At 45.6% G+C, this 21,761-nt stretch overlaps 1 protein-coding gene across 1 annotated transcript in view; it reads right to left on the bottom strand.

Moving 5' to 3' along the window:
• The window catches only part of LOC126106615 (gamma-interferon-inducible lysosomal thiol reductase-like), a 45,082-nt gene extending 23,643 nt beyond the window's left edge, over positions 1-21,439 (bottom strand). Inside the window, exons 1-2 of the mRNA XM_049912965.1 lie at positions 21,285-21,439; positions 8,274-8,423 (exon numbers count right to left, since the gene is read on the bottom strand). Coding sequence (XP_049768922.1) covers positions 8,274-8,423; positions 21,285-21,344 — 210 coding nt within the window. The 5' untranslated portion in view covers positions 21,345-21,439. The remainder of the gene's footprint in view (positions 1-8,273; positions 8,424-21,284) is intronic.
• Between the last annotated feature and the right edge of the window lie 322 nt (positions 21,440-21,761).

The following is a 21,761-nucleotide window of genomic DNA, read 5'->3' as shown; positions in this document are numbered from 1 at the left end:
CAATGAGGATTTGCAGAAAATAAATGCGTGGTGTAATGACTGGCAGTTATCTCTCAATATTAGTACGTGTAACCTACTGCGTATAACAAGGCGAAAATCCCCATTAATGTACGGGTGCAAAATAAATGACCAGTCTTTGGAAGCGGTAACATCCGTCAAGTATCTGGGTGTGACTATTCGAAATGATCTCAAATGAAATGATCAGATTACACAAGTAACGGGTAAGGCGAACTCTAGATTGCGTTGTATTGGTAAAATCTTGAAGCGACGAAGTCCTTCAACAAGGACAATGCGTTAGTTCGTCCAGTCTTAGGGTATTATTTGTCTGTATCGGACCCTTACCAATGGGATCTGATTCAAGAGATTGAGAAGGTCCAAAGAAGAGCGGCAAGATTCGTGACTGGTACATTTATCCATCACGAGAACGTTACAAATCTCATAGAATGTTTGAAGTAGAACACACTTGCAGATAGAAGGCTCGCTAAACGGAAGGGGCTGCCCACTAAATTCCGAAATCCGATCTTAACCGAGTATATGTTATTGCCACCAACTTTCAAATCGCACAATGATCACCATTCAAAGATAAGGAAAACTAGAGCTCGTACTGAGGCGTTCAGACAGTCGTTTTTCCCTCGCGCGATCCGCGAGTGGAACAGAGAGGGCGGAATATGAATTTGGCGCGAATTGTGCCCTCTGCCACACACCGCTTGGTGGCTAGCGGAGTATATACGTAGATGTTGAGGTTCTACCTGGACGCAAGTGGTGGTCGCTTGCGCGTACGACGTAGACCTGGTCAGTGCTGTCTCTTAGAGTGCATTCGTCCAAGATATAATGACCCAAACCCAGGCCTTATGGTGTGGCGTGCACTAAGCTACAACTGTCGCTCACATGTGCTGTTTTTGGAGGGGACGTTAATCAGCGCTCGGTACTTGCAGTATGTTGTTATACCCATTCTTCTGCCTTCTTTGAAAAAGAAAGGTAATGTATTGCTCCAACAAGATAATGCCCGCCCACACGCTGCCCGTGTTGTGCAAGACGCGCCGCAGCTTCCCTGGCCACTACGATCTGCGGACTTGTCTCCAAACGAGCACGTGTGGGCTACGATGGGACGAGGAGTGACTGGTGCGGCTCATCAACCAACAACTATTACAGAACTACGTGAACACGCCGAGCAGTCGTGGCATAACGTTTCCCTTTGTACGATCGACTGGATGCCAGATTCAGCGCCTGCATTGCCGCCTGTGTAGACTGCACCACGTACTAATATGGGTGTTCCAGCATGGCTCGATACCTCACACCTCAGAACCGCCTGTGCTATTGATGTGTAAATGTAATCATTTCGTGTACTCCATACACAGTGTTGCAACAATAAATCTTGAGTGAATTGGAAATCCCTGAAAGGGTGTACTAATTTTTTTTCTGCTAGTGTACTTATCCGTCTGTGCGGGAAGATGCGACTTTTCAGGGTCTCATATCTTGGCTCCTATTCATAACAGAGGTAAGCGGTCATATGTTTTGGAGAACCCTTTGCCTAACGACCGTTTGTATATATATCGGAAGAACGGGCATGCTGTAGGTGTCCTGCATTACAGGGTCAAAATTTAAACATTACATAAGTCCTCCGGTCTAGCCAAATTGGGCAGATCAGTTGATTCTTCTGCGTTAGGAGCGGTCTAACACCGACCTTAGGCTCTATTCGTTCATCAGTGGTCCGTGAGAAAACCACTAAAAAACCATGATTTTTGAGTACGAAAAGTACCAATTGTGGGAATGGCAACTTTTATGATTTATATTCATAGTAGATCGTCGAAATTTGTACCATAAATCCTTAAGACAATTTTTTGAGGACCTTTAAACTTTTTTCGAAATCATTATCCGTTACCGAGGTCTATGTTACAGACCTTACACACATAAAAAATGCGCCTGATATTCGGTCTTAGGCGTAAATGTAATTTTAACTGACGCAGTGAACACATGGCAAGGACTATAGGCTCATCGAAATAGTTCGGACGTCACCAAACTATGTTTTTAGTCGGCATCTTCTCACGAATAAAACCTTGTGACTTGCTTTCTCTGAGGTGGACACTTCATGCCTTCACAAATATGCCGAGCGTAGTGCTGCAAAAAATGTGCTGAAAAAGGTCTTAACATACCAAACTGAACTTAAAATCAATGTCAGAGATTTTATAAAATTGGCATGACTGAAAATTCAGTGAAATATTTCTAATAACATTTTTACAAATCATTAACTGCGAATTTTCGATGAAATGCGATCGGCGAGCAAAGTATTCAGAAGAAATACAAAGCAAACTATTTTGTCTTAATCTCTTACGATGCGAACTTATTTGTTATTTGTATGTATCAAAGCATTCAGTATTTCCAAGCACATAAAAAAACGGTCAAAACTTTGGTGACGTACAAAATTCGTTTTATATAAGCAGCACACACTACTATAGCAAGGAAAAGAGGTGGAGTAGCAGAAAAACACTCCTGTCAGAGCGCAAATATGGCGGATATGTTTCTCTCGGAAAGACTGACAGGGAAGTCAGTACCCATTCCGTCTTCCTCCCAAAACTTTTTGTGCTGGAACACAGTAGCAAAGAGACGGTGGCGGCGGCAGAGAAAGGAGGCAGTAGCAGTGTGAGAGGAAGGGAAAGGAGGAGAAAAAGACGTCAGTGAAAGAGAACGAGAAATAGATGGAGATAGGTGCACTGGGACCGAAAGAGACAACAGACAGTGGAACTTAAAAATACGGATGGGTCGAGTTCATACATAGTCTTGGGGGTCTGGACACTCCCAGACCGGCAAATTGGAGAGTAAAATAGGGGAGGACGCATTTTGGACCGAAAATTTAAAGATGCGTGAGCAGGAGCTGGACTACTCAGAATTATTAAGCTACCAACTTATGGTGGAGACAATAGTAGTGGGAAAGAAAGACAGAAGGAGACATTGTAAGAGGGAGAGAGAGAAAGAGAGATAGGAGTGATAGTGGGATATACTGTAAATCAATGGGAAGGAAACAGTGGGAAAGGGGCATATGTGGATAGTGGCAGTTAGAGGGAGATGCTTTGTACGAACGCTTAACTACAAAGAGAGATTGGGTTAAATGATTTACAATGTTCTTGTTAAAAGAGTGAGAATGCATTCATCTGTCAAAAATTTTGGGCAGGAAGATGGGATGAGGATTGAGACAGCTGATTTCCCACTTTCCTGTCTTTAAAAGAGGAAGAGCGTTTGTCCACTCATGTGGTAATGAATTACATGCAGTAAACGAAGTCGGCGTGTGATACGCAGACATACCTCAGGCGCATAAACCGCGTGGAAAGGCCTTAGCTTCTCTCCACTCGGGACACTTAACAAAGAAAGAGAGTTTAAGAAAATAAACACCTTGTTCCCAATCGCGGATTCTTACTACATACATACTCACGATTTCAGTTATGTAGTTACAGGCCTACGGCTTAATTAATTAAAAAGTTAATAAGATTAATTGGTAAATTTATGGTCGGAAAACAGTTTTCGCCTATCGTAACTGTTATAGCATAGCACTCCATCTTCAGGTCACAAGTGGCCCATCGGGACCATCTGACCGCCGTGTCATCAGGTGAGGATGCGGATAGAAGGGGCGTGTGGTCAGCACACCGTTCTCCCGGCCGTTATGATTGTTTTCTCCGACCGGAGCCGCTACTATTCGGTCGAGTAGCTCCTCAATTGGCATCACGAGGCTGAGTGCATCCCAAAAATGGCAACAGCGTATGGCGGCCGGGATGGTCACCCATCCAAGTGCTGGCCACGCCCGGCAGCGCTTAACTTCGGTGATCTCACGTGAACCGGTGTATCCACTGCGGCAAGGCCGTTACGTAACTGTTCTAACTTTCCTATATGTCATTTGGTTAACACCAGACACCAGGTCACAAGTAAGTGATTTGATGTCTGAGCGGATATCAACATGCACGGATATCTTTGGTGAAGTTGACTTTAAAGACAGAAGAAGCCTCCACCGATCGTGAAGTTTTATCTATCACTGTCCACGACGATACATTGGCGGAAAAAAATTAGAACTCAAAAAATAGAGTATTTGCAAGCAATTAAAGGTCTTTAGACGGCTAGTCAGGCAGCAGTTAGAGTTGACGGTAAATTGAGTTCATGGTTCAGAGCAGTTTCAGGGGTAAGACAAGGCTGCAACCTGTCTCCACTGTTGTTCATATTATTTGAGGATCATATGTTGAAAACAATAAACTGGCTGGGTGAGATTAAGATATGTGAACACAAAATAAGCAGTCTTGCATATGCGGATGACTTAGTTGTGATGGCAGATTCGATTGAAAGTTTGCAGAGTAATATTTCAGAGCTAGATCAGAAATGTAAGGAATATGGTATGAAGATTAGCATCTCCAAAACGAAAGTAATGTCAGTGGGAAAGAAATATAAACGGATTGAGTGCCAAATAGGAGGAACAAAGTTAGAACAGGTGGACGGTTTCAAGTACTTAGGATGCATATTCTCACAGGATGGCAACATAGTGAAAGAACTGGAAGCGAGGTGTAGCAAAGCTAATGCAGTGAGCGCTCAGTTACGATCTACTCTCTTCTGCAAGAAGGAAGTCAGTACCAAGACTAAGTTACCTGTGCACCGTTCAATCTTTCGACCAACTTTGTTGTATGGGAGCGAAAGCTGGGTGGACTCAGGTTACCTTATCAACAAGGTTGAGGTTACGGATATGAAAGTAGCTAGGATGATTGCAGGTACTAGTAGATGGGAACAATGGCAGGAGGGTTTCCACAAAGAGGAAATCAAAGAAAAACTGGGAATGAACTCTACAGATGTAGCAGTCAGGGCGAACAGGCTTAGATGGTGGGGTCATGTTACATGCATGGGAGAAGCAAGGTTACCCAAGAGACTCATGGGTTCAGCAGTAGAGGGTAGGAGGAGTCGGGGCAGACCAAGGAGAAGGTACCTGGATTCGGTTAAGAATGATTTTGAAGTAATAGGTTTAACATCAGAAGAGGCATCAATGTTAGCACTGAATAGGGGATCATGGAGGAATTTTATAAGGGGGGCTATGCTCCAGACTGAAAGCTGAAAGGCATAATCAGTCTTAAATGATGATGATGATGATGATGATGATGAAAATAGAGTAATGAAATTTCGGGAACACATTTGTATAGGTAACAATTTAAGTGATTAACATTGCTAGATCACAGGTAATATAAGCGCGAGATAAGCCATTATAACTGTGAAAACAGGTGCATGAACAACAGGTGTAACTGCAAGAATGTTCAACGCAAGCAAGCAAACATGCATGCACTGTGTTGTATAGGTGCGGTTGTCAGTTTGTAGGATGGAGTTCCACGCCAGTTTTACACTTGGTCGTTCCATATAGGAACGCTTAATACTATTTGTGGGTAACACTGGAGTTGCTGCTCCATCATGTCTCGTTTGTGCTGGACTGGAGACAGATCTGGTGTTCGAGCAGGTCAAGGCACATGTCGACATTTTGTACAGCATGTTCGTTTACAACAGCGGTGTGCGGGCGAGCGTTGTCCTGTTGGAAAACGCTCGCTGGAATGCTGTTCATTAATGACAACATGACAGGCCGAATCACCAGGCTGCGTACAAATTCGCAGTCAGGGTGCGTGGGATGACCCCGAGAGTGCTCCTGCTGTCATTTCATAATCGAACCCCAGACCGTAACTCCAGGTGTATGTAAAGTGTGCCTAGCTCGCTGACAGTCTGGTTGAAAGTCCTCCATTGGCCTGCTCCTAACGAACGAGTGGCCATCGCTGGCACCGAGAGAGAGAACCAGCTTTCATCTAAAAACACAACAGACCTCCACCCTGCCCTCGAATGAGTACTCACTTGGCACCACTGAAGTCGAAAATGGTGGTTGTTCGGGGTCATTGGAAAGCACGATACAGGCCGTGCGGGTCGGAGATGTCCTTCAAGTAACCGATCTGTAACAGTTGTTCCACTGTTGTGCCAACTGCTGCTCAGATTTCTGCTGCAGATGCAGTACGATGCGCCATAGCCATACTCCAAACACGATGGTCTTCCCTCTCGGTAGTGCCACGTGGCTGTCCAGAGCATGGTCGTACATTCTCGTGACCAGCGCTGCCAGTAATTATGTACAGTGGCTGAAATATCGCAGAAGGAACGTCCAGCTTCTCGAATCGTCAGAGACGAGGGTATGGTCAGGCGTCCCCCATGGAAGAGTAGGTGGACCACGCTTATTCTCCACACACAAAAACGTCCCGACGAACAGGGTGAGCAGCAATTAACAGCTGTTTGCAGATGTACAGGAAGATGGCGAGTACGGGTGGCCGGTGCGAATAACCTCTAACTTTGTATGAACATGCCTCTCGAGGCACAGCAGCACCGACCGACCGCCGTGTCATCCTCAGCCGTTAGGCGTTACTGGAAGCGGATGTGGAGTGGCATTTGGTCAGCAAACCGCTCTCCCGGCTGTTGTGAGCTTTCGTGACGAGAGCCACTACTCCTCAGTCAAGCAGCTCTTAAACTGGCTGTTGTGTACATAGTTCCGTGTAGTCAGCGCGTACACAACTTTCCCACTAGAGCGCGCCCCGCTAAGCACAACAGCGCAGGCGCAGTGCTCGTCCGTCTCCGCACTACGAGATGGCGCTGCCTTAGAGATGGACCAAATTCTGCTTTCGCCGATCCGTGTATTAATATGTAACGCAGCCAATGAGATTACTGCTAATGTGGAACCTTTTCTCCTCACGGATCACACTTGCGCAGTGATACGTGAATGCGCGAGGTATTATAACGAGTGTACAGACCTCCGATTAGTCAGTATGTACCAGTCTCCATTTGTCTGCACCAGTCTGTACCAGTCTATAGTCAAGTTTCAGTCTGTGCCTAATAAGATTACCCATATTCCTGTACATAGCTATGAAGATAAATGAATAGACACTTTTGTCAGGTATCAGAGACATGTGAGAATAAGATTAACGTACCAAGACCAAAGGAACTTCAGATTGTCAATTGTAAACAGCATCCAGAATCAAGTTACGTAATGTCTATGCTTTTTATTATTTTAATAAATGTGTGTGAAAATTAATCAAGTTGTGTTTAAAGTTGGTCACCGTCAATCTGGTACTCTAAGCGTGCAAGTGGCATTTCTGTCGTCTGACCTAACGGCAGAAGATAAACACGCCACGATAAGACCACGAGACATATTGCTGGCACTCGCCTACTTCGTTAGAGCGACAAGTCAAATAATCTGATGGTGTGTGTACCGGAGGTCTTACAGTACGCACACCACACTGGCCTCACAGGCTGATTGCACACTGTTTTACCAACAGTGTTCGACAGACCCCAAATGGTCACCCACCCAAGCGGTAGCCAAGTACGACAGCGCTAATCTTCGGTGATCTGGTGGGAACCGATGTCACGACTGTGGCAACGCCATTCGACGCTAAGTGGTTACACACAGGGAGTGCTTCTTTGTACAGCCGGGCAGCTGGATTTGGCATTTGCCGGGCTGTAGTGAGATGTGTCTGGGCTAGTGGTCGTCCCACCGTAGAGCCTCATGGAGCGTCGCTGTGCTGTGGAAAATGGTTTGGATCCACTTTTGCCTTGGACAGTAATTTATTTCTTGACTAGTCAGGTGTTTTGGTATTGGGAAGATGGCTGATTATGTGGGTAATACCCAATTTCATGCTTTGCAATTCCTTACGCTTTTACTTGTGGCGCTGTTCGCTGTGTATTTTAGGAAGTGCCTTTTAAGCTGTGACATGAAGATATATGTTACCTTCATTTTTTTAAAAAGGAAAAGGAAATACAAAACGTTCCAGCTGATTTCCTAGCAAGTGTTATTTAAGATGCCTGTTTCTGGCGTAAGCTTGATCTTGATAAGGAATGAGCTCTTTCTATGATGCTAAGACTGAAATGTGTCGAATTTTTTCATTTTGTGTATACTATAATGCATATAGGCAGTCGTTTTTCTAGCGCTCTGTCTGCGGGTGGAATAGCAAAGGAAAAGAGTACTAGTGGTACAAGATACCTTCCGCCATGCACCGTACGGTGGTTGGCAGGCTATGTATGTAGATGTAAATGTAGATGTAGATGTATAGAGTAGAATGTGCTGTCCTCTGCAGCAGGTGTGTGTGTGTGTGTGTGTGTGTGTGTGTGTGTGTGTGTGTGTGTGTGTGTGTGTAATGTAACACTGATGAGTGGTGTGAAATAAAGCTTTACGTGTAGTTTACTGTGTTTCAATCGTCTTAAACAGTAGAAAGTAGATAGAAAGTGTTACTTACCACAGTTTTGCCAAATGGCACCAGTGTAACGGTGATACGATCTGGAGCCTGTCTATAAGCCGGAAGCAGCTGGTCTATGAAGAATCCTTTGCACGGTAGGCTCAGCGTTTCATAGTAGACGCCAACTGTCGCTGTGTTATCAGCAAATACCTGTAACATAATATCTTCCGTAATCACTGGCAGTACACATACATGATGCAAAAGAGCCACCGTTGTACAACAACCGAGTTTGAAAACTGCTGCGGAAGCAAAGGGAACTCCATAGCAAACATAAACATAGCCAAAGCCTTGCAGACAAACAAAAATTACGCGAAGCGAAATGTAGTGTGAGGAGGGCTATGAGAGAGCCGTTCAATGAATTCGAAAGTAAAGCTCTATGTACTGACTTGGCAGAAAATCCTAAGAAATTCTGGTCTTATGTCAAAGCGGTAGGTGGATCAAAACAAAATGTCCAGACACTCTGTGACCAAAATGGTACTAAAACAGAGGATGACAGACTAAAGGCCGAAATACTAAATGTCTTTTTCCAAAGCTGTTTCACAGAGGGAGACTGCACTGTAGTTCCTTCTCTAGATTGTCGCACAGATGACAAAATGATAGATATCGAAATAGACGACAGTGGGATAGAGAAACAATCAAAATCGCTCAAAAGAGGAAAGACCTCTGGACCTGATGGGATACCAGTTTGATTTTACACAGAGTACGCGAAGGAACTTGCCCCCCTTCTTGCAGCGGTGTACCGTAGGTCTCTAGAAGAGCGTAGCGTTCCAAAGGATTGGAAAAGGGGCACAGGTCATCCCCGTTTTCAAGAAGGGACGTCGAACAGATGTGCAGAACTATAGACCTATATCTCTAACGTCGATCAGTTGTAGAATCTTGGAACACGTATTATGTTCGAGTATAATGACTTTTCTGGAGACTAGAAATCTACTCTGTAAGAATCAGCATGGGTTTCGAAAAAGACGGTCATGTGAAACCCAGCTCGCGCTATTCGTCCACGAGACTCAGAGGGCCACAGACACGGGTTCACAGGTAGATGCCGTGTTTGTTGACTTCCGCAAGGCGTTCGATACAGTTCCCCACAGTCGTTTAATGAGCAAAGTAAGAGCATATGGACTATCAGACCAATTGTGTGATTGAATTGAGGAGTTCCTAGATAACAGAACGCAGCATGTCATTCTCAATGGAGAGAAGTCTTCCGAAGTAAGAGTGATTTCAGGTGTGCCACAGGGGAGTGTCATGGGACCGTTGCTGTTCACAATATACATAAATGACCTGGGTGATGACATCGGAAGTTCACTGAGGCTTTTTGCAGATGATGCTGTGGTGTATCGAGAGGTTGTAACAATGGAAAATTGTACTGAAATGCAGGAGGATCTGCAGCAAATTGACGCATGGTGCAGGGAATGGCAATTGAATCTCAATGTAGACAAGTGTAATGTGCTGCGAATACATAGAAAGATAGATCCTTTATCATTTAGCTACAAAATAGCAGGTCAGCAACTGGAAGCAGTTAATTCCATAAATTATCTGGGAGTACGCATTAGGAGTGATTTAAAATGGAATGATCATATAAAGTTGATCGTCAGTAAAGCAGATACCAGACTGAGATTCATTGGAAGAATCCTAAGGAAATGCAATCCGAAAACAAAGGAAGTAGGTTACTGTACGCTTGTTCGCCCACTGCTTGAATACTGCTCAGCGGTGTGGGATCCGTACCAGATAGGGTTGATAGAAGAGATAGAGAAGAGACAACGGAGAGCAGCGCGCTTCGTTACAGGATCATTTAGTAATCGCGAAAGCGTTACGGAGATGATAGATAAACTCCAGTGGAAGACTCTGCAGGAGAGACGCTCAGTAGCTCGGTACGGGCTTTAGTTGAAGTTTCGATAACATACCTTCACCGAAGAGTCCAGCAGTATATTGCTCCCTCCTACGTATATCTCGCGAAGAGACCATGAGGATAAAATCAGAGAGATTAGAGCACACACAGAAGCATACAGACAATCCTTCTTTCCACGAACAATACGAGACTGGAATAAAAGGGAGAACCGATAGAGGTACTCAGGGTACCCTCCGTCACACACCGTGAGGTGGCTTGCGGAGTATGGATGTAGATGTAGTTGTAGATGATGAAGCTGCCTTACACGATAAAACGCAATGAAGACGGACAAAGGCAAGGGTCTGGTTGTGAATTCCCTGGCGTAGGTAAAAGCCATGTACGGCAGTCGCTTAGTGAACAAAATAAGAATGTCGGCCAGATTTGTGATGGATTCAGGACTTATTAGCGGATACAACTTTGCACGGCGCTCTAAGCGGAGCAGAATTATTAGATGTGGAAGTACCCTAAGGGAGCCCGCCCGGCTAGCCACGCGGTCTGTTGCGCTGCTTCCCGAGCGGGAAAGCATGCCGGTCCGCGATACGAATCCGCCCAGCGGATTCGTGTCGAGGTCCGGTGTGCCGGCCAGCCTGTGGATTGTTTTTAGGCGGTTTTCCATCTGCGGCGAATGCGGGCTGGTTCCCGTTATTCCGCCGCAGTTAAACTATGTAGGCAATTGTTGCGCAAACACTGTTTCCACGTATGCGCACACCATAAGTACACTACCAAGCAAACATTGGGGGCTACACTCGTCTGGTATGAAACGTTTCCACGAATGGGGTGTCCAATGGGGGCCGAAGGTGGAACCACACAATAACCCATGGTTTGGTGTATGGCGGCAGTAGGGTGGGTGGACTGTTGTGGAGTTGTGGACCACTGCGGGTTATGGTGGGATGGAGCCTCTCCGTTGTTTCTAGGTCCCTGTTCAACAGACACAATACACACAAATGTTCAAATGTGTGTGAAATTTTATGGGACTTAATTGCTATGGTCATCAGTCCCTAAGCTTACACACTACTTAACCTAAATTCTCCTAAGGACAAACACACACACTCATGCCTGAGGGAGGACTCGAACCTCCGCCGGGACCAGCCGCACAGTCCATGACTGCAGCGCCTTAGATCGCTCGGCTAATCCCGCGCGGCACAGTACACACACACACACGCACACACACACACACACACACACTATGGGAGTGTTGATGAGAGGCTTATATTTTTCGTCATATTACATGCCGGGTGTGTCACCGAAGACACGGCACCCAATTTACAGGACAGTGCAGTTAAAAGCGGTCCTCCTCACGTTTGAATGTGAATGCAGCATTTCGACTTCTGCAACAGAGCAAAGAGCTACAACAATGGGCAGTGTTATGCAATAATCAACTGATACTATTCTTCTGTCAGCATTTCAGCTTTTTCATTAGGGACATTAGATATGAAACGCGAATGCAGCATTTCGAATTCTGAAACGGAGCAAAGATCTACAACAATGGACAGTTTTATGCTAGAATCGACTGTTACTATGCTTCTGTCAGCGTTTCAGCTTTTTCATTAGCGACATTACGTATGAGACGCGAATGCAGCATATCGAATTCTGAAACAGAGCAAAGAGTTACAACAATGGACTGTTTTATGCAATAATCGACTGTTACTATTCTTCTGTCAGCATTTCAGCTTTTTCATTAGCGACACTGGAAATTCCTCTTTGCGGTTTGCAAAATGACTTTCTCGATAGAATGAAGAACTGTGGAAGCATGTGCGAAAACAAATTCGGTTAAGGAAACTCGCGAAATTTTCATGGTATGCTATCCGGATGAAGGACCACCAGCAAAGAGAGCAATACAGAGTCTGTGTAAGAACTGGCGCACCTACAGATCTGTGCAAAATGTAAAACGACAAAGAATTCCTTCAGTTTGCACACCAGAAGTTATTGCAGATATTCGCAGAAGAATTGTTCAGAGTCCAAAGCAGTCGACCCGTAAATTGGGCCAACTGACGCATGTAACTAGGGTCGTTTGCCAGCAGATGTTGAAAAGTCGTAATCTGAAGCCAGCTCCTGTGACGCTTGTGCAGCAGTTATGGGAGGACGAATCAGAAACGTGTAGATTACTGCACATGGCTTTTGAACAACATCAACGGTGGTTTGTCAGACCCTTTCTATTACATCATCAGTGTCCGCTCCGATAGCCAAGTGCTCAGCGTGACGGATTGCTATCCTACGGGTCCGAGCCCGATTCCCGGCTGGGTCGGGGATTTTCTCCGCTCAGGGACTGGGTGTTGTGCTGTCTTCATCATTTCATCCCCATCCTGCTCTCCCGTCGCCCAATGTGGCGTCGAATGTAGTAAGACCTGCGCCAAGGCGGCTGGACCTGCCCCAAAAGGGGCCTCCCGGCCAGTGACGCCAAACGCTCATTTCATTTCATTACATCATCAGCGACAAATCTTGGTTTCATCTTTCCAGTGATGTGAATTCACAGGACACGAGGTACTGACCAACAGAGAGCCGTAACATTGTGTATCAGCAACCTCTCCAAAATGGTTCAAATGGCTCTGAGCAGGAGTCGAACCTGCGAACGTAGCTGTTGTGTACATAGATCCGCGTAGTCAGTGCGTACACAACTTTCCCACTAGAGCGCGCCCCGCTAAGCACCGCAGCGCAGGCGCAGCGCTCGTCTGTCTCTGCACTACGAGATGGCACTGCCATAGAGACGGACCGAATTCTGCTTCTGCCGATCTGCGTATTAATATGTAATGCAGCCAATGAGATTGCTGCTAACGTAGAACCTTTTCTCCTTGCGGATCACACTCGCGCAGTGATACATGAACGCGCGAGGTATTATAACGAGAGTACAGACCACCGATTAGTGAGTCTGCATTTGTCTGTACCAGTCTGCATTAGTCTGTACCAGTCTGTACGAGTTCTACATTTGTCTGTACCAGTCTATAGTCAAGTTTCAGTGTGCGCCTAATAAGATTACCATATTCCTGCACATAGCCATGAAGATAAATGTGTAGACACTTTGTCAAGAGATATATGTGAGAATAAGATTAACGTACCAAGACCAAAGGAACTTCAGATTGTCCATTGTAAACAGCATCCAGAATCAAGTTACGTAATATCAATGCCTTTTTATTATTTTAATAAATGTGTGTGAAAATTAATCAAGTTCTGTTTAAAGTTGGTCACCGTCAATCTGCTACTCTAAGCTGCAAGTGGCATTTCAATCGTCTGACCTAACGGCGGAAGATAAACACGCCACGAGACATATTGCTGACATTCGCCTACTTCGTTAGAGCAACTAGTCAAATAATCTGATGGCGTGTGTACTGAAGGTCTTACAGTACGCACACCACAGTAGCGGTCGCGCGGTCCCACAGTGAAGCGCGTAGAACCGCTCGGCAACGCCGGCCGGTGCAACCACTCCATTATGAAAAAATTACCGTTTGGCTCGTCGTAACATGAACGCGCATCGTGTCATTCTTTGTGTGAGGTGTTTTCCGTTACTAACGATCATTTTATACGAGCACAGTAGCCGCGAGGAGTGGCCGCGTGGTTTGAGGCGCTTTGTCACGGATTGCACGGCACCTCCCGCCGGAGGTTCGAGTCCTCCCTGGGGCATGGGTGTGTGTGTTGCTCTTAGCGTAAGTTAGTTTAAGTAACGTGTAAGTGTAGGGACCGATGACCTCAGCAGCTTGGTCCCTTAGGAATTTAGACACATTTGAACATTTTGGCGAGCGTAGTGCAGTTTCTGATTCGTGATCGGACGAGAACAGTGGACGCTATACACTATGGAAAGCTATATTGTACCTGTATCACAAAGAATCGAAGTTTTAAGGAAGTAGTTTTTCATTTCATAGTTTTTCACCGTAGTTTAGCGTAGAGAAACCTCCAAGGAGAACGTATGTCATGCGCTGGAAATACGTTTCTTACAAGGAGATAGTAATAGCGTTGCATTCCATACGAGTAATAGGTCGGATACCGCAACGATCTGACGTTATAGCTTGTTTTAAATGCAGAACCTTATAGCCTTAGGAGTGCATGTGTTTATGTTCTCTCTTACTAATACCTTCTCGATAATGACTCCATACACTAGAATAATATTTTAGAATTGATGCCGCAGACGATTTACGTAAAAGGCTGCAAACTCCGTTCGTCTGGAGCTCCACCATGCATAAAGAATATCCGTTTCTTGTTCTTAACCGTCTGTTATATTATCACAACAGTTTCACATATACTGCACACGGAAAAGGCGTGCTAATCTCCTCAATTTCGCGCATCTGGAGAAATCTTGTGCTCTTGGATGGGTACTGGACAGCAGTTACGTACTCGATTCGCTGTGTTCCTTTACGAAACGTGGAATGTAGAGGTCTTCTTCTGGTCAGCTGCAGATTAAACTGGTGACGGTGGCCGGCCGGAGTGGCAGAGCGGTTCTAGGCGTTACAGTCTGGAACCGCGCGATCGCTACGGTCGCGGGTTCGAGTCCTGCCTCGGGCAAAAATGTGTGTGATGTCCTTAGGTTAGTTACGTTTAAGTAGTTCTAAATTCTAGGGGACTGATGACCTTAGATGTTAAGTCCCATAGTGCTCAGAGCCATTTGAACCATTTTTGAAGAACCATTACCCAGTGCAGATTTTTGCCAAGAGCAAGATTTATATGTTGTAGTTTCGTTTTCGAAATGTGGAGCTAGAGTGCGCCCAGGTAATTACTACTCCTCACATATTCCATGCAATGCCCAATGTGAATGTAAAACGTCAGTTGTTTCCCGGTAGAAACAAGATTGTATTTAAAGCGGAATTTTATGTGGTCATGCAACAGAGCGGTTCCAAATTGTTCTGTTGTCACACGTGTTCTATCGATACTTATTAACGCTGACTGTAAAGTACGCAGAACATCTGCAACTCCAGCACTCCAGTCCTCGGCCAGTTTGGTCGTTTCGCACGCCACCCCGGCCCGCACTCAGTGTCGCTGGCAGATGGCAGCGCTGCTCAGTCGGTCGTGGAGTAACTGCTACTCTCCTCGTTTTACTGTCACTGTTAATGCATGTCACCAAACCGAATATCGCATTAGAGTAATTTTGGGCCGCCCTATCGAGTGAGCACGTAAAATTCTGCTTTAAGAAATGATTTCTGTTTATACTGGGAAACAGACCAAAGTTTGGTGCAGCATGGAAAACATGATGAGCAGTACTTGTTTGGGCTGACTCCTGCTAGACATTGCGAAAAACCCCAACATAACTGTTGTAAGGTGTCAGGCAAATCCAACACCTTCCATGAAAACCCTGACATGATAGAAAATCCGGCAGTATGTCACATAGCTCCGAATAAATCCTGACATTAAATTAACCAAAGCAATACGATCAACGAGTGAGCAAATGGAATACCACAAACACAAGAACGCCTAAATGCATATGATACCTTCCCACTGTGAAACAGACGCAGTTCCGACGGAAGAAACGAGAAGCCAAGAGCAGAACCGTGTTAAGCTAGAAGGCCCTATGATAAGGGACGGACATCCACATCGCGGCTGACCGCCAGGACCACCCCCCAGCCCATGTTAAAAGATAGAGCCCTCCAGAAGAACAGTATAGATCTTACTATAACACTAAAAGGGCTACACTAGCTGAAAGTTTTAGCGTGAGACTATACGCGTCTCTGTTACGTTGCAAACATTAAAAATATTGCCCCATCACGAAAAGTATGTTTCTCATTGGACAGACAGAACTTTTGTAGGCGGAGCTTAAGGTTAACATTGAGACCCTGATTGGTCAGTTGAAAACACAGCCAGATAGCTTTTCTTAAACCAACTTCAGTAAATTGTAGTAAGGAGAAGTTAGAGAGAGTTGCTTCCGAGACGGGGAGGTGTGTGGAGCTGCGCCGCCCGCCGCACCCTGACGCTGCCTAACCAACGACAAGGTAATGAACACACGCGATGCCGCATAAGATTCATAAGGCTTCACTCAGAACTGCAGAAGTCTCATCTGTTACATCCCCATTTTGCGTAATACTAGTGTCGATCGTCAATTAAAGTTCATGGTATTCACATTTGCTATTAGAAGTTAAAATCTGAAACCCGATGATTTTTCTGTTATATAATTATTGAGAAGCCACATCAGCCACTGTAATTTACGACAAGTTAAATAAGTAATTAAAGATAAGTGAGGGTCACTGTAGACCGTTTTGATAGTTTTCTCTTTTATGAAACTTAACTCAAACATACAATCCTGGAAATTGAAATAAGAACACCGTGAATTCATTGTCCCAGGAAGGGGAAACTTTATTGACACATTCCTGGGGTCAGATACATCACATGATCACACTGACAGAACCACAGGCACATAGACACAGGCAACAGAGCATGCACAATGTCGGCACTAGTACAGTGTATATCCACCTTTCGCAGCAATGCAGGCTGCTATTCTCCCATGGAGACGATCGTAGAGATGCTGGATGTAGTCCTGTGGAACGGCTTGCCATGCCATTTCCACCTGGCGCCTCAGTTGGACCAGCGTTCGTGCTGGACGTGCAGACCGCGTGAGACTACGCTTCATCCAGTCCCAAACATGCTCAATGGGGCACAGATCCGGAGATCTTGCTGGCCAGGGTCGTTGACTTACACCTTCTAGAGCACGTTGGGTGGCACGGGATACATGCGGACGTGCATTGTCCTGTTGGAACAGCAAGTTCCCTTGCCGGTCTAGGAATGATAGAACGATGGGTTCGATGACGGTTTGGATGTACCGTGCACTATTCAGTGTCCCCTCGACGATCACCAGTGGTGTACGGCCAGTGTAGGAGATCGCTCCCCACACCATGATGCCGGGTGTTGGCCCTGTGTGCCTCGGTCGTATGCAGTCCTGATTGTGGCGCTCACCTGCACGGCGCCAAACACGCATACGACCATCATTGGCACCAAGGCAGAAGCGACTCTCATCGCTGAAGACGACACGTCTCCATTCGTCCCTCCATTCACGCCTGTCGCGACACCACTGGAGGCGGGCTGCACGATGTTGGGGCGTGAGCGGAAGACGGCCTAACGGTGTGCGGGACCGTAGCCCAGCTTCATGGAGACGGTTGCGAATGGTCCTCGCCGATACCCCAGGAGCAACAGTGTCCCTAATTCGCTGGGAAGTGGCGGTGCGGTCCCCTACGGCACTGCGTAGGATCCTACGGTCTTGGCGTGCATCCGTGCGTCGCTGCGGTCCGGTCCCAGGTCGACGGGCACGTGCACCTTCCGCCGACCACTGGCGACAACGTCGATGTACTGTGGAGACCTCACGCCCCACGTGTTGAGCAATTCGGCGGTACGTCCACTCGGCCTCCCGCATGCCCACTATATGCCCTCGCTCAAAGTCCGTCAACTGCACATACGGTTCACGTCCACGCTGTCGCGGCATGCTACCAGTGTTAAAGACTGCGATGGAGCTCCGTATGCCACGGCAAACTGGCTGACACTGACGGCGGCGGTGCACAAATGCTGCGCAGCTAGCGCCATTCGACGGCCAACACCGCGGTTCCTGGTGTGTCCGCTGTGCCGTGCGTGTGATCATTGCTTGTACAGCCCTCTCGCAGTGTCCGGAGCAAGTATGGTGGGTCTGACACACCGGTGTCAATGTGTTCTTTTTTCCATTTCCAGGAGTGTGGATTATAGATGTGATATGGCATAGGTCATCCTTCGATCCATTGTAGAACTTGGAAACCCATTCAGGGAATATTCGATCAAATTTTTGTTGAATGCAGTTGCTTTTTATCATCCTGTATTAAAATATTTCCTTTTATCAGTAGTGCAATTTATAAACAATGTTTTGTGAGTAGAATAAAATTTCCAATGGTAAACTTAACTGCTTTTTCGACGTTGTTTTACCAGCTAACTAAAAATAGGAAAGCCTTGAACCCCTTCCATTAAATTTAGTTAGTATTAAGATTCTTTTACAGGGAGTGCAGTGGAGCTGACGCTGAAATCATTACGTATTTGATTATATCATCGCTAGTCTCACTGAACTCTTCTGAACTCTACATGTCATGTGTGGTCTGGCGTCTCCTTACCAGCAACAGGTCCCAGGTTCAAACTAGTCAATTCCCTAAAAAACACGATCAGAGCGTCGTTGCGCGAAAGTAGTAGGGAGACATGACTTAGAACAAACAGACACCACGCAGAATGTTAGACTGTTCGTAGGAGTTCGTGCTGGAGAATGATCTTCGACCAAAATACACCATACTGTAAAGCAGATCAAATTGTTACGTAATGCGATTTCTTCATATTCTTGAATCATTTTTAATAAACAAAACATTTTGTCAATTTCAGTTATTAACTGTATGAAAATGAAAGTCGTTAAAACAAATTAAAATTCCTTACCAAAATGTGTAAGATCAAATAGAAAAATACTTTTCTTATTTCTCTATGTACCTACATTTTTCAGGATATATCGTTTCTTATCTCTCTGCAAATTGTAGTTCATTTTCATGCGATTGGTGAGTGGAAACAAAAACATTTTATTTTCATTTAGACAAAAATGTTCAAATGTGTGTGAATTTCTAAGGGACCAAACTGCTGAGGTCATTAGTCCCTAGACTTACACACTACTTAAACTAACTTATGCTATGAACAACACACACACACACACACACACACACACACACACACACACACACACACACACCCATGCCCGATGGAGGTCTCGAACCTCCGGCGGGAGGGGCTGTGTAAACCGTGACACGGCGCCTCAAACCACGCGGCCACTCCATGCGGCTTCATTTAGACAATTATGACACAATATCTTTGGTTGGAATTTCCATTTCATAGTAAACTAGCTTACCACTCGCTGCCTTGCTTATGTAGACTGTATGGTCTCAACACTTTTTTTTTTTTTTTATTTAATGGAATTATGTTTTTCACGAAACGCAACATCACCTAAACTTTCCACGCTAATTAAGGCCATTGAAGCAGAGTCTTTTCCGGATGTACTTCTGACCAAAAAGCGGTTCTGGTAGCTGGAGCCGGAGCTCCTTGTTAAACTTGCCTTATGAGTTCTCGTGGTGGCAGTTGCATAGAAAGTCTCATCCCCTAACATACGTTTTCTTACAAGTCACAAACCGATTTTCATAAATTTAAATTAAAAGAAAATTTTTTATATGACGAAATACTTTCATATAAATTTCATTCCCTATATCACTATGTCGGCAACGGCCTTTCCGCAGTGGATACACGGAATCCCGTGAGATCACCGAAGTTAAGCGCTGTCGGGCGTGGCTGGCACTTGGATGGGTGACCATCCAGCCCCCATGCACTGTTGCCATTTTTCGGGATGCACTCAGCCTCGTGATGCCAATTGAGGAGCTACTCGACCGAATAGTAGCGACTCCGGTCAAAGAAAACCATCATAACGACCGGGAGAGCGGTGTGCTGACCCACGCCTCTCCTATCCACATCCTCCACTGAGGATGACACGGCGGTCAGATGGTCCAGATGGGCCACTTGTGACCGGAAGACGGAGTGCATACATCACTGTGTCAGAGGTTGTATTTCCAAAAAAAAACTCTGAAAAACATTTTTTTTATTTGTAACTGACAAGCGCAATACAAATTTTCACAGCTTTAGCTTTGAAAATGTTTTCATATTCACACGTTTTATTTCCATAAAAGCTTAGGGGTTGAACTTCGAAATAGACAGAAACACTTATTTTTTAGTTCTAGCTTGCAAGTCAAACTCCAATTTTCATTGATTTAAATTGCTCTAGTACTTCTTTAATAATGATTTATTTTCAAGAAAGATTTCATTCACAGTTAGACCTCCATACGACATCCGCCCCGTTAGCTTGGTGGTCAGAGCAGCGGACTGTCATACCAAGGGGCCTGGGTTCGATTCCCGCCTGTGTCGGAGACTTGGTCCGCTCAGGGACTGGGTGTTGTGTTGTTTCTATCATCGTCATCTAATCCCCATCGACGTGCAAATCGCCGAACCGGTGTCAACTCAAAAGACTTGCACCAGGCGACCGGTCTACCCCACGGGAGGCCCTAGTCACACGACGGTTCCATTTATCTCCATAGGAGTTAAATTTCCACAATTGCTAAAACACGTATTTCTTTATTTCTGATCAAGAAACCATTCGCCAATTTTGGTTGCTGGATACTTAGCAGTGATAGGAAATCTTTTAATCTTCAATTCCGACTTTTCCGTACTTTCATTTTACTTCCTTTTTTCTTCACTACTGGCCATTAAAATTGCTACACCACGAAGATGACATGCTACACATGCGAAATTTAACCGACAGGAAGAAGATGCTGTGATGTGCAAATGATTAGCTTTTCAGAGCATTCACACAAGGTTGGACCCGGTGGCGACACCTACAATGTGCTGACATGAGGACAGTTTTCAACCGATTTCTCATACACAAACAGCAGTTGACCGGCGTTGCCTAGTGAAACGTTGTTGTGATGCCTGGTGTAAGGAGGAGAAATGCGTACCATCACGTTTCAGACTTTGATAAAGGTCGGATTGTAGCCTATCGTGATTGCAGTTTATCGTATCGCGACATTGCTGCTCGCGTTGGTCGAGATCCAATGACTGTTAGCAGAATATGGAATAGGTGGGTTCAGGAGCGGAATTCGGAACGCCGTGCTGAATGAACTGTGGTATCGTGTTGAAGCTGCATGGGCAGCTGTACCTGTACGCGCCATCCGAGCTCTGTTTGACTCAATGCCCAGGCGTATCAAGGCCGTTATTACGGCCAGAGGTGGTTGTTCTGGGTACTGATTTCTCAGGATCTACGCACCCAAATTGTGTGAAAATCTAATCACATGTCAGTTCTAGTATAATATTTTTGTCCAGTGAATACCCCTTTATCACCTGCATTTCTTCTTGGTGTAGCAATTTTAATGGCCAGTAGTGTATTTATTCATTTGAGATCTGCTGCATACTGCATTAGAAAATAGATGTATGGGCACTAATCTAATTCTATAGGAAGTAAATTTGATTATGCGATTCCATGAGGACCCGTTTGTTAGGCATCAAGTATCTTGTAAATTTTTTTTTCATTGTCTTGATAAAATTGTATGGAGAAACGAGCGCTCATCACTTTTACAGTGATCCTCGAATTTCCTGCTAAGGAACGAAGGAAGACATTGGGAGGTACTTACTTGTGCGTGAAACAAGATGGCGAGACCGAACGCAGAGAGAACACCCCGTGGCAGAAACATCTTGGCGGTGTGGCGGCGGCGACAGTCCAGGGAACGGCAGCTCTGTCCATTTATACGCTGCCCGCCGGCTGGTGTGCGTCAGAAAGTAAACAAAACCTCACCGACGGGTGTTGCGTAGGAACGCGGGTGCAGACCCTGACCCGCGACTCGCAGCTGCGACGAGGTGACTCCGTGTCAAGCAGGAAGACCTGTAATCTCTCGCGAGGCGATAACACACCCCGCTACAGAGGTCAGCAGACTTATTTCATTGCGGAGCGGATAACTGGCAGACTCACGCGATCAAAGACCGCACCGTCCTTTAGGCAAGCCAGAACGGAAGCTCGCAAAAACCACAGAATAACACTCGATCGTAAAAAGAGACTGGTCTGTGTTTCTGCCACGGGTGACATCTTAACAGAGAGAAACAAAGTAACAAGA

This window comes from Schistocerca cancellata, chromosome 10, assembly GCF_023864275.1.
Source record: "Schistocerca cancellata isolate TAMUIC-IGC-003103 chromosome 10, iqSchCanc2.1, whole genome shotgun sequence".
Classification (NCBI taxonomy): Eukaryota; Metazoa; Arthropoda; class Insecta; order Orthoptera; family Acrididae; genus Schistocerca; species Schistocerca cancellata.
The sequence above is the reverse complement of the archived record's forward strand: the minus strand, read 5'-3'. Positions and strand labels throughout refer to the sequence as shown.